Source organism: Hyaena hyaena, unplaced genomic scaffold, assembly GCF_003009895.1.
Source record: "Hyaena hyaena isolate Hyena2069 unplaced genomic scaffold, ASM300989v1 scaffold_86, whole genome shotgun sequence".
NCBI classification, from domain to species: domain Eukaryota; kingdom Metazoa; phylum Chordata; class Mammalia; order Carnivora; family Hyaenidae; genus Hyaena; species Hyaena hyaena.
Window position 1 is genome coordinate 1,920,255 of NW_024080721.1, and position 12,514 is coordinate 1,932,768.

Consider the following 12,514-nt stretch of genomic DNA (forward strand, 5'->3'; position numbering starts at 1 on the left):
TGGTTCCAAGTAAGAATCTACCAGGAACAGCTCTCTGAGAGAGGCTTCCCATAGTAAAGGAGTGTTCCTTTGTGCTCATCCTGGGTATAAATCACCTGGGAGCTTTTGAATGAGAAAAGACCTGGCTGACCCAGAAGGTGGTATTTATAAATAGTCCTCCAGTCCCCCTCCTTAAAGCTTGTCCACCTAATCCTCTCCTCTCTCAAGATTGGAAGTGACTTGACCTTTGAGTCTTAAAACTCAGGCTCTTTTTCTCTGAAAAATCTAGTTAGCAAAAAGCTGTTAAAAATGTTTTCAGCCAGATGATGATCGGCCGTCAAAGTTTGCCTTTCATTTCCAACATTTTTAGCCAAATATGTTGCTTCTTTTGAGGACCATCGTTTCTCATTGTTATTTTAAGATACCCACCTTAATCATTTTTATTTCTGGAGTACCTGGGTGGCCCAATCGGTTGAGGTTTTGGCTTCAGCTCAGATCATGATCTCACTGTTGGTGGGTTCAGGCCCCACATCAGGCTCTGTGCTGACAGCTCAGAGCCTGGAACCTGCTTCAGATCCTGTGTCTCCCTCTCTCTGCCCTTCCCCCACTTGCACTCTGTCTCTCTTTCAAAAGTAAATAAACATTTAAAATAATAATAATTTTTATTTCTTTTTGCTATTGGGCTGTCATGGATTTGTACTTTTATGATTTATAAACCTGTTCCCAAATGGCTGCATCTCTGCCATGAATTAAGAGTATTCCTTTATACCCCTGACTTACAGAACTTGGAGGGGTTCTAAGCAGCCTCCATCCCAACATCATTGGGTGGAGCCCTGTTTATATTTCTCCAATTTTGTGTTATTTATTGAAGATAAATTACAGGTTTTCTTAGGAGTATAAAATGAAGCCATGATATAGACACTGATAGGCTTCCAGATTAAGGTACATGTAGGAAATGCCTAATTGTTGAACTAGCCAAAATATTTTTTTAAATCTATTTCCCCAAAAAGATAATTAAAGTCCTTAAACTGATTATTTATAGAGGAGGCGCTTATGTTAGGGGGAAAAGCCATATATTTTTAGCAGCTTATCTCCCTTGCTATACAATGGAGAAATCTTGAATTCACTATCGACTAAGTATCGGAAAGAACACTCATTTTCCTTCAAGCCTCTAATAGACTGAAGAGTAAGTTCTGGTGCCAGGCTTTTCTTTGCTGACCTGGGCAAGCAGCAGTGATGCTTTTTCCGGAAACTGCTAGATCTGATCTAGCTGTTGCTTTATGAAGGGAGCCCCTTTTCTGAGGCTTTTCTTGCCCCACTTGTGTGTGAGCCTCGAACTTTAAGAATTATTTTAGTATTGCTTAATTTAAGAAAATCTGGTGTCCCACTTAGCTATATTGGTACATGTGTCTATCTGAAGAGAAAGAATGAAAAGCATGTACAGAATAGGTTAAATGAATACTGTGTCTTCTGAAAACCTTGGGCTTAAATGTCTAAGGCAGTTCTGTTTAGATCTGAGCTCAAGAGTGGACTTGCTGGATAGAGCAATAGTGTCTGTTGTTTCATTTCTCCAATTGGGGAAGCTTTCTCTTAATATACAGAGACCTCAGAATAAATAAGTGTATTTGTAGTCATTGTAATTTTAATACATGATCTAGGGGCATCCGGCTGCCTTAGTTAGTTGACTCTTGATCTTGGGATGGTGAGTTCAACCCCCACATTGGGCATAGAACCTACTTTAAAAAAAAAAAGTGATCTATGGGGCGCCTGGGTGGCTTGGTTGGGCGTCCGACTTCAGCTTAGGTCATGATCTCCCAGTTCATGGGTTCGAGCCCTGCGTCAGGCTCTGTGCTAACAGCATGGAGTCTGGAACCTGCTTCAGATTCAGATTCTGTGTCTCCCTCTCTCTCTGCCCCTCCCCTGCTCACACTCTGTCTCTCTCTCTCTCTCTCTCTCCCAAAAATAAAATAAGCATTAAAAAAAATTTTTAAAAAGTGATCTAATAAGCAAGTATGTATACTTTTGACTTGCTTTTGAATTTAGTCATTTAAAAAAAAAATTGGCGTTGGGGCGCCTGGGTGGCTTAGTCGGTTAAGCGTCCGACTTTCACTTAGGTCATGATCTCGCGATTCGTGGGTTCGAGCCCCGTGTCGGGCTCTGTGCTGACTGCCAGCTCAGAGCCTGGAGCCTATTTCAGAGTCTGTGTCTCCCTCTCTCTCTGACCCTCCCCTGCTCACGCTGTCTCTCCCTCTCTCTCCTAGAAATAAATAAAAAAATATTTTTTTAAAAAATTGGCGTTTTAGGGACACCTGGGTGGCTCAGTCAGTTAAGCATCCGACTATTGGGTTCCTGAGACCGAGCCCTGCATTGGACTTAGCGCTGACAGCGCAGAGCCTGCTTGGGACTCTGTCTCTACCTTTTCCCCTTTCTCTTGCTCTCACTATCTCTCTCTCTCTCATTCTCTCTCTCAAAATAAATATATAAACATTAAAAGTAAGATAAAGTGGAATTTCAGAATAGGAAGCAGAGAAGAGAACACAACACGGGTGTATAAGAGCAGCAGTATCTGATCATATAATGAGCGTACAAGGAGACTGTTAGGATTGCATACACCCACGGGAGAGTAGCACACCAGTGGGAGGTTCCTGGGGGATGGGATAGTGCACAAGCAGGTGCGTGCCACAGGAAGCTAGTGTTCCCCTCACATTCAAGGCACTCTACTGGATTATCTTTTGTGACTTCTTGGTTATCTTTTGTGACTTCTGTCTTGCAGCAGCAAAACCTAGAAAGAATCTCTCCAGAGGGTTAAATATACCATTACCTGCACAGTGATGCTAACCATTTGTGCCGCTCAGGGTTCAATACCCCAAACTACCCAAACAATGGGAAAGGCTGGAGGCTCCCTGGGGTTTCAGAACTGACTGGCAGTCAGACGACCAGGACCTGCAGCAACAGCCACGCTGGAAAGGTGGGGTTAGCACTACCCGTGGCCCCTTCCTCAAGAACTGCCGACTTTTCTTCAAGTCGAGGAACTGGTACCCAGACATCCAGAACTGGTACCCAGGCATCCAAGCCAAGGTCATGTGCTTACCCCCTGCTGTCCCAGGCTCCTAAGAGAAGGCTTTGGATCTTCTGTGACAGTGATGCAGAGCACTGGCTGTCTCCCATGGGGCATGGAAGCTGCAGGGTGCTGTTGGGAAGAGGGTTTGGTTGCTAAACAGCAGAAAGTGAAAACACAGGACATCTCAACCATATTAACTGTGTATATCTGAAGCTCAGTCTCTTTACAAACATTAACCATTTCTCTCAGACTTAGCCTCCATGGATAGATAACATTAATTTTCTTTTTCTGTAATTATTTGTCCATTGTTTAAAAAAAAAAAAACTCAGTACTATCTTTTTAAATTTAGTCTGTTTGTCACAGCTGTGTGTGTGCCTTGCTCAGTGTCCCAGTTCTACCTGGTTTTGAATGATGAGCAGAGTTCTGTGCCCTCCCACTCCTACTTTCTACTCCCCAGAGAAAACTGGTTTCAATTTCTAGCTGATTTACTTGGTATTTATCTTCATATTTCTGAGTTGCACCCTGTGGCTGTGTCTTAATGTTTCCGTTTTTGGCATTGTTTACCAACTTCCCACTCTGGAAAAGGAGTTTCATTCTTTTCCCGCACTTTCTGCCTCATCACATACATGCTCGTCTTTCCCAGCCTCTCAGATAATGGTGTTGGATCCATGGCCTATGATCTATGTTTATGGCTATGTCAACATTCTTGCTACCGTAACTACTCTTTTCTTCCAATACTACCTCTGATTTTTCCCTGGTGATGGTTATTGTCTTGGTTTTTTATTTATTTGGCTAAATTTTCTGTGCTTCTAATTTAACCCCCAAATCTCTCCTAATGGTATAAATCTTTCCATATAAACACATTAGATAGTCTTTGAATCTCATCTTCTTAAAATCTCTCCCTAAGTGTTTTCTTTTCTTTTTTTTTTTTAAATGTTTTTTATTTATTTCTGAGAGAGAGAGAAAGAGTGAGGTAGCGTGAGCAGGGAAGAGTCAGAGAGAGAGGGAGACACAGAATCCAAAGCAGCCTCCAGGCTCTGAGCTACTGTCAGCACAGAGCCCGATGGGGGGCTCGAACCCATGAACCGTGAGATCATGACCTGAGCCGAAGTTGGATACTTAACCAACTGAGCCACCCAGGCACCCCTCTTTTCTTTTCTTCTTTACGATTATTTATTTTTGAGAGGGAGAGACAGAGCATGAGCGGGGGAGGGGCAGAGAGAGAGGGAGACACAGCATGGGAAGCAGGCTCCAGTCTCCAAGCTGTCAGCACAGAGCTCAATGCAGGGCTTGAACCCACAAACCATGAGATCCTGACCTGAGCCAATGTGAGATGCTTAACGGACTGAGCCAACCAGGCGCCCCTCTCCCTCAGCATTCTGATCTGCTTTGGTCTAGACCCTTGACCTTTGCCCTCCGGGTCCGCTAAGGAGCTGTTGTTCTGGGGTCTCCTTCACAATCACCCAGAGGACCCCTTCACCTGTATCTTGTTTCTGATCCCTTGCTTCCTGGATTCAGTATCGTCCTCTTCCGGAGTCTTCACCTGTCATTTTCAAGTAGCATATTATCATTAGTTTCTTGAGAAAGTAAATCCTTTTTTAGTTTCAGGAATTTCCCTGAGAATTTTAAAGTCACTGCTTCATTTTTTTCTCTATCCTTCAGAGTGCCTCTTGAAAAGTGTAATTCATTCTGATTTTTTTTTCCATTCTGATTCTGACCTTTTATGTGACAGCTTGTTTTCCCTCTGGAAGCTTCTCTTTAACATTGATGTTCTGCAGGTTCGCTGTGATGTGACTTGGGCATTTGCTGGGCTCTTTCAATCTGGGACATTTTTGTGAATTAACTCATTAATGACTTTCTCTCCTTGGTCTTTCTCTTCTGACTTTCTTGAACTGCTGTTATTTAGATGTTGGACCTCTTAGACTGATACCCAGTTTTTGTATCTTTACTCTCCTATTTTCTATCCTTGTGGCTTTTTATTTTTATTTCTGAAAGAGTTCCTCAGCTTTGTCTTCTAACCCTTGCATTGAGTTGTTTGGTTCTGCTATCAAAATGTGTATTTTTCTGGGATGCCTGGGTGACTCCATCAGTTAAATGTCTGACTTAAGCTCAGGTCATGATCTTGTGGTTTATAAGTTCAAGCTCCACATCAGGCTCTCCACTGTCAGTGCAGAGCCTACTTCAGATCCTTTCTCCCTCTCTCTGCCCTTCCCCTGCTCATGCTTTCTGTCTCTCTCAGAGGTAAATAAACATTTTTAAATGTGAATAAGTAAATAAAATATGTATTTTTTCTAACATTATTTCTAACATTTTTTCTGAATGTTCTTTTTTTCATTGCTATTTATTATTGACTCATTTATTGTATGATGACCAATACAGAAACTAGAAAATATAACTACTTAAGTTAGAAGGCATTTTATGACAAAAAGAAATTATCAATCAACTAACCTCAAAATTTATAAGTTTGGGACTCTTGGGTTGTTCAGTTGGTTAAGGGTCTAGCTCTTGGTTCCGGCTCAGGTCATGATCTCACAGTTCATGAGTTCTAGCCCCACTTCAGCCTCTGTGCTTGGGATTCTCTCTCTCTCTCTCCATCCTTCCCCCACTCTCTTGCTCACTGTCTTTCAAAATAAATAAATAGGGGCGCCTGGGTGGCTCAGTCGGTTAAGCATCTGACTTCGGCTCAGGTCATGATCTCAAGGTTCGTGGGTTCAAGCCCCGTGTTGGGCTCTGTGCTGACAGCTCAGAGCCTGGAGCCTGCTTCAGATTCTGTATCTCCCTCTCTCTCTGACCCTCCCCTGCTCACACTGTCTCTCTCTCTCTCTCTCTCAGAAATAAATAAAAACATTTAAATTTTTTTAATAAATAAACTTTTTAAAAAATTGTAAGCTTGAGCCAGAGAAAATCACCTAAAATATACAAAATTCAACTCTATATAATTTTTAGTGTCTGTAAGGGTTATGTCATCTCTGGCTGTTTTGTTTGTTCTTAATGTGTCTTTTTAAAAGTTTGTATCTTCCTCTATATTCTCTTTTTTCCTCTAAGTTGCTTTTTCCTCCTTAGTTTGGTCTATCTTTAATAGTAAATGCTTTCCTCAATTTCTGGTGATCCTTGTCTATTTTCTGGTATTTAAGAGCAGACCACTAAACAGGTACGTGAGAGCTCCGGACTTGTGAGTAAAACTTACAGGCTATGATCCTCACTGTGGAGTGGTCTGCATGAGTCACTTACTGGGATACCTCTCTTATCTGTTTCTTTAGGTTTATTTACTTATTGAGAGCACACAAGCAGGGGAGGGGGCAGGGAGAGGAGAGAGGGGGGTGTGGGGAGAGAATGAATCTCAAGCAGGTTCCACACTCAGTGCAGAGCTCAATCCCACCATCCCAGGATTATGACCTGAGCCAAAATCAAGAGTCAGACGCTTAACTGACTGAGCCAGTCAGGCGCCCCTCTTGAGGTCTTTTATCTTGGCTGGTCTGATTCTGTTGGAAAATTTCTAATTTTGCACTATTTATTTTCACCCCCTTTCTTGCAATTTCTAGGTGTATACAGTCTTTGGTTCTTATGTTGTAGATAAAAATATCTCCACTGGGTCTCTGCTAAGGTCTTTCTTTAGATGTCCTTTGGACCCTCCTGCACATTCTTCTTTGTTTTCATGGCACTTAGCAGATAGGCCGACTTCCTAAAAACTAAACAGGAGTCAGTAGGAGCAAATCTGAGAGCTAGAACACATCTAGAGTACAAAGTAAGAGTCACTTTCAGTGCATTATTGTTCCTTAATATATTTGATCAGAAACTGGATGAACCTCCGAGATGCTGAGACAGGGAAGATACTGTGGCAAGGAACAGAAGACCTGTCAGTTCCTGGCGTGGAGCATGAAGGTACTCTCCAAGCCTTTATCTGCACAAGGCTCTCATGTTTCGGGAGCAGGGCCCAAGCATCAGGGAGCTGAATTAGTGCAGATTCTAACGGGGGGGGGGGGGGGGAGCAAGCCCCTGCAGGCTCAGCATGTCTTGCTGAGCTTTCTAGTTCCTTTCCTACGTTTCTTTCTCTCGCTTCCCAAGGTCTGCTTTGTGCTGAAATGTTAGCATCAGAACATACCTATAGTTATAAACTAAGATCTTAATTTTGCCTTTTTAAAAAAAAAAGAAAGAAAGAAAGAAAATTTGCGTTTTTATCTCCCTGAAATAAAAGAACAGAGGGGTTAAGACAAACAGAACCGAGTAGAGAAGGTGCCTATTCAGCCCACTTCCTGATGACAGCAGCTTAGGGAAGGTCCTTAGAGGCACCACATCTGTGCTTCTCGACGCTCTTCCAGTCAGATGCACTTGACCAGTGCATCAGTATGATTTTCACTGAGAGCGGCTTCAATATTTTTCTCTTCTAGCCCGTGTTCCCAAGAAAATCCTGAAGTGCAAGGCAGTGTCTCGAGAATTGAACTTCTCTTCAGCAGAGCAAATGGAAAAATTCCGCCTGGAACAAAAAGTTTACTTCAAAGGGCAATGCCTAGAAGGTATTCTGTGGCCTTCATGCCTAGAAGCATGAAGGGAAAAAAGCAAGACCCAGTGAACTAAAGCATTGCTTTGGTAACATTCATTTCATTTCGCAACTCAGTTTGTGACAGGATTCCTACGCCCTGTGAGACTGGGGGCCCCCCGGCAAAAAGAAACAAAAACAAAGCTGACGACAAGGGGCCTTGAGCCCAACAAAAGGGTTTCTGACCCTGGTGGGCCTGGGTTGGCGCCTGCTTTATCACTGGTGGATTGTAACGAGGTCACGAGGAAGCCGCCGATTAGGGCCTGGTACGGTGCTCTCCATACAGCCTCGTACGGCTCTGACTGGCAAGGCCGCTCTGCACTGAGTTTCTACCATGGACTGTAAGAGTGCACGTATGTGTGTTAGAGCTGAAATTCCAAGTAAAAGGCCAATTCTGTCCTTCTCTATCATTTACACACAGCCTCCTTCTAAGAAGGCGTTGCTTATGCATATCTGTCCCCTGGTCCTAGTCCTTTAGACCCCGGAGCATGGGCAGCAAGCCTCTGGTGTGGTTCAGAGGACAGCCTGAGGGGACTCCCCTGTCCTTTCTTATGCCTCTGACGCCAGAGGCTTCTGATGGCTGGATTTATGGTTCTTGGGGTAAGAGGCTCACTCTAAATGGGTGCGGACAAAGTCCTGAGACTGTGGGGCGCTCACTTACTGCTTTTCCTTCTTCCTTCAGAATGGTTCTTCGAGTTTGGTTTTGTGATCCCCAACTCCACGAACACCTGGCAGTCCCTGATCGAGGCAGCACCCGAGTCCCAGATGATGCCTGCCAGCGTGCTGACGTGAGTGAGCCGACCACGGGGACTGGGGAGTGGTTCTAGAAGCAGGCGTTCCAGGCGGTGGAGGGGGGGCTTGTGGTCCTGGCCAGCGAGCAGCCTGGTTTGAAAATAAGGGTAAAGAATATCCAGAGATATTCAGGTTTATGGGTTACTGTCATATGAAAAAGATAGTGTAATCAAATGGAAAAAATAAACATCTTTAGATTAGACCTTTAGACTAAATTCCTGATTAACCCTGACTAGCTGTGCAACCTTGAACAATATTTATCTCCCTGGCCTTATTTTTCTCCTCCCTACACATAGAATGAATCATTCTATCTCACAGAGGTGTAGTCAGGATAAAAGGAGATGATATGGAAGGACACTGGCATATGCTGTATATTAAGTCTGTGCTCCTTTGCTCACTTTCCCGACTGCCAAATGTCTCCTACTCTGTACATTTTTTGAATGGCCTTTAATGGAATCTGTCAAAGTTCTAATTATGTTTTAGAGGATAATCTTTGGTTATAGTTTTTCAGAGACTGGCTTACCATGTTTAATAGCTACGCTTCCTGCTCAAAGAATAATTAGTTTGTCCTTTGTCCAAAACCACTGGCAGTAACAGACCACTTACCATTGTCTCTTGGAAAAAGGTATTAGTCCTTCAAAGGTTCTAGTAATACTGTGTTGTAGTGAGTTATTCACACAGATAATTGTTTCATATTGGATTGTCCCTTTAAACACATCCTTAGTGAAAGCCACACTGAATATAGAGGTTGTTTATAAGTCCTTTGTAGATTTTTAATTACAGTAGGAGGTGTCTTTATATCCTATTAGCCATTTAAATCTTGAGTTTCTTATGTACCTACTTTATAATTAATTACCAGCAAAAATGTATCTGCTGGCTATTAATTACCCTGGGAAAGTCCAGGGTAGTATATAGAAGGGCATTTTTTATATTTTATTACCTTCATTTGGCTCCTCCTTGGCCAGGCCCGATTTCTTTCAGGTATGAAAACCAGTAAGTCTGTGATGATATATCTAGGTTATTTCAGTCATGTCTTACTTTTTGGAACCCAAAATCAGTTCCTCTGTTGCCCTTAACTTGGTTCAAGAGTGGTTTGGTTTGGAAGCACTGAGATACCCACCAAGAAAAATGCAGTTCCACTCTGTGCAATCCAGGTGTATCATTTGAGGTTCTTTGGCTGCAAGCCATAGAAAGTGACTCCAGCTGATAGGACAGAGCTGACAGGTGGAGGGTGTCCTGAGGCCTGGGTGGCTCAAAAGATGCGGATGGCAGGAAGGAATCCGTGTATGATTTCCTTCAGGAGCAGCTGCAGGAAGTATCCTGCTCTGGGGAGAGAGTCTGATTGGCCCAAATTATGTCCTGTGCCCACCTCTTCACCAGGTGAAGGAGGGGCTGCCTGACTGACCCATGGACTGGAGATGGGGTGGGTCCCCAAAAGGAAAGCAGAGCGCTCTTACCCAAAGTGATGAGAACACATGCAGGCAAGGCCAACCCTCAGCTGTCCACCAGAGCAGGTGCTGGAGGGAAGATACCGCCCCTGAGGCCTGTAGGTCTCCAGGTGTATCAAAAAGTCAGTTGTATTTAAAAAAAAAAAAAAAAAAAGTCACATTTATAAGCACCCCTGTGTGCAGAGTCCTCCACTAAGGACTGTATATATATCAAGATTAAGGTATGCTCTCCCTTCTGTTTTCTGAACTTGAAGAAAAATCTAATCACAAAGTTAAAAGTTAAATGTCACATTAGACTTCTAACCCCCTTTAGACATAAATTTTAGTGTCCCGAAGCCAAGGTTCTAGGTGGGTGCATGTCCCTGGGCCCGGCAGACCCAAATTGAAACCACTTTGTGAGGATGCAATCTGTTACCTAACACACTCACTCTTTTGCCCTCTCTTCTTACTTATAGTGGGAATGTTATCATAGAGACAAAGTTTTTTGACGACGATCTTCTTGTAAGCACATCCAGAGTGAGACTTTTCTACGTTTGAGAGAAGAATATGTGTGCATTTCAAGAATTTGGGTTTGGGGGGGGGAGGAGGAAACTGTTTACTTTTTTCCTCCACACGTTTGATTTTTGGCACTTTCACCCCTAATTCCCTCTACGGCAAAACCCACCTGCAGCCACCAGTGGACCAGTTCTGTGTAGATAACCAGATGGCTGTTTCCTCCCAAGCCGCCATCTTCCACTGACAGACTAAACTCCCAACCCCAGGCCAGGGTAGAAGGTGAGCCTCGAGTCCTTCCCAGGATGACACAGAGACAAACGCTTACCACGAGAGCCGATGCTGTTCCCACCCCTCCCTGCCTCCTCCTTGGGCCCTGCAGGCAACACATTTTCCTTTGGCTCCTGGTTTTGGAAAAATTCATATTCCTGACTTATGTTTCGTTTTTTTCCTACCACTTCTATTTCATACATTCTCATACATCTAACTTGTAAAATAGACTGTGATATTATTATTACGTAATGAATTAAAACATATGAATTAAAATATTCCTACAGTCTTTAGAATGGCACTGCTTTCATCTCTACTTTTTCTGGAACATGAACTCTGCCCCATGAGTGGGAAGAAAGACATTTATCAGACCACAGGATCACAACAATATTTTACTCCAGAGATCGACGGGTAGATCTTGTGGTTCCTAATGCTTCCGTTGCTGCTTTCCAAGAAGGTCACAACGTACCCAAACAAGACCCAAGGCGTGAACAGTTGTCTTTTAGACATGATATTTAGTGGTTCTCTTCCGGAACATAGAAGCACCCATTGTTGTTTGTTAACTTTTTTCATACCTTTACGATGTACATTTGTTAAGGAGGTTTCCTTGACAGAGCAGGGACTCTTATATTCCTAAGTGAGAGAATAGAAATTACAAAATGAAGAGAAAAGCTCCTTCAAGTCACACGGAGAACGATGGGAATGCATCCAGGATGGGGTAGGGTGCTGGGAGGCCTCAAAACCCGGTCAAGAGGTGGTGTGACCGGTGTGGTGTGGGCGAGAGTGATCATATCAGCCGTGCCTGCAAGCCTGACATGAGAGAGAGGAGGGTTCTTTTTTAGGAACGTACCTCTGACCTACCCGCAGCCTTCACTATCCTTTATAAAATACCAACAATTCAAAGTTTTCCAATGGCCACAGCAGTAAGATCTGAAGCCAGAGGGGAGGAGCCTACACCAAAAGAAGGACCCTCTGTGTGTAGCCCCTGCTCCCAGATTCCTCCTCTCCCTCTGCCTGTTACCAAAGGGTCTGTTTGCATCTGTGGATGGGGAGAGAAGTACATTTTTTAGTATACTCTCGCCGACTTGCAGTGGTAATTCTATTCCTCACATTAGGGCTGTTGTCTTCAAAAGCTAATTTTTAAATACCAAGACTGGATTTAAAAAAACAACAACAACAAGTTAAAATGAATCCGGATTTCCTTTTGCTTTCTGGAAATGCTGTCTCCTTCCTCAGAGTGAGCTCGTCTCCTTACCTTCTCGTAACCTCTATGTGCTCCCCAGAACTCCGTCGGGGAAGGCTCTCAGGGGGCTGGACATCCTAGTGGAGACAAGGCCAGCCCCGGGAAGATGCTCCACCTGCTTGGAGCCTCCTTCACTGCCCTTCTCCACTCACTCACCGCGCCAGAACTGTCAGGGACACACTTCTTTGCCAGCTGCTCTGAGAAGAAAAGTTACAGCCCAGTCAGCCTTAGACTCTTACCATCTCTTCAGGCAGCAACGCGGACGCTCAGGCAGTGCCGATCATGTTCTCATGGAACAGCTAAGGCCAGGAAAGCGTGTCCTCCAGGGACAGTGTGATGGAGGGGTTCTGAGCTGTGCGGGGGGTGGGGGGGCGACTGGAGCAGGCCGGGAGGTGGACGAGGAGAAGGGGGGAGGAGCACGGCAGCGGGAGGCACAAGCAGACGGGGAGGACCGAGCTGCCGGGCCGCGGCCTGTGTAGGTGGAAGTCTGCTCTGGTAGAGCGGGCGCGGGTCTGAATGCCTGCAGAGCTGGGCTGTCCGGGGACGCATCGAAGGCCACAGAACGTTATGAAAGAGCATACTGCCCAGGCGTAGCACAGTGCACAGCCACTGGCTCTCAAACATTTACAGGCACCTGCCCACCCCACCCCCCCAAGAGACCCTGATTCGGGAGGTGTGGGGCCTAGAAACCC

General features: G+C 44.4%; 1 protein-coding gene across 1 annotated transcript in view; it reads left to right on the forward strand.

Annotated features, from left to right (window-relative positions):
- The window catches only part of PDE6D (phosphodiesterase 6D), a 47,718-nt gene extending 36,859 nt beyond the window's left edge, over window positions 1-10,859 (forward strand). The window contains exons 2-5 of the mRNA XM_039234497.1: window positions 6,834-6,922; window positions 7,429-7,554; window positions 8,260-8,365; window positions 10,273-10,859. Coding sequence (XP_039090428.1) covers window positions 6,834-6,922; window positions 7,429-7,554; window positions 8,260-8,365; window positions 10,273-10,354 — 403 coding nt within the window. The 3' untranslated portion in view covers window positions 10,355-10,859. The remainder of the gene's footprint in view (window positions 1-6,833; window positions 6,923-7,428; window positions 7,555-8,259; window positions 8,366-10,272) is intronic.
- The last annotated feature ends 1,655 nt before the right edge of the window (window positions 10,860-12,514 follow it).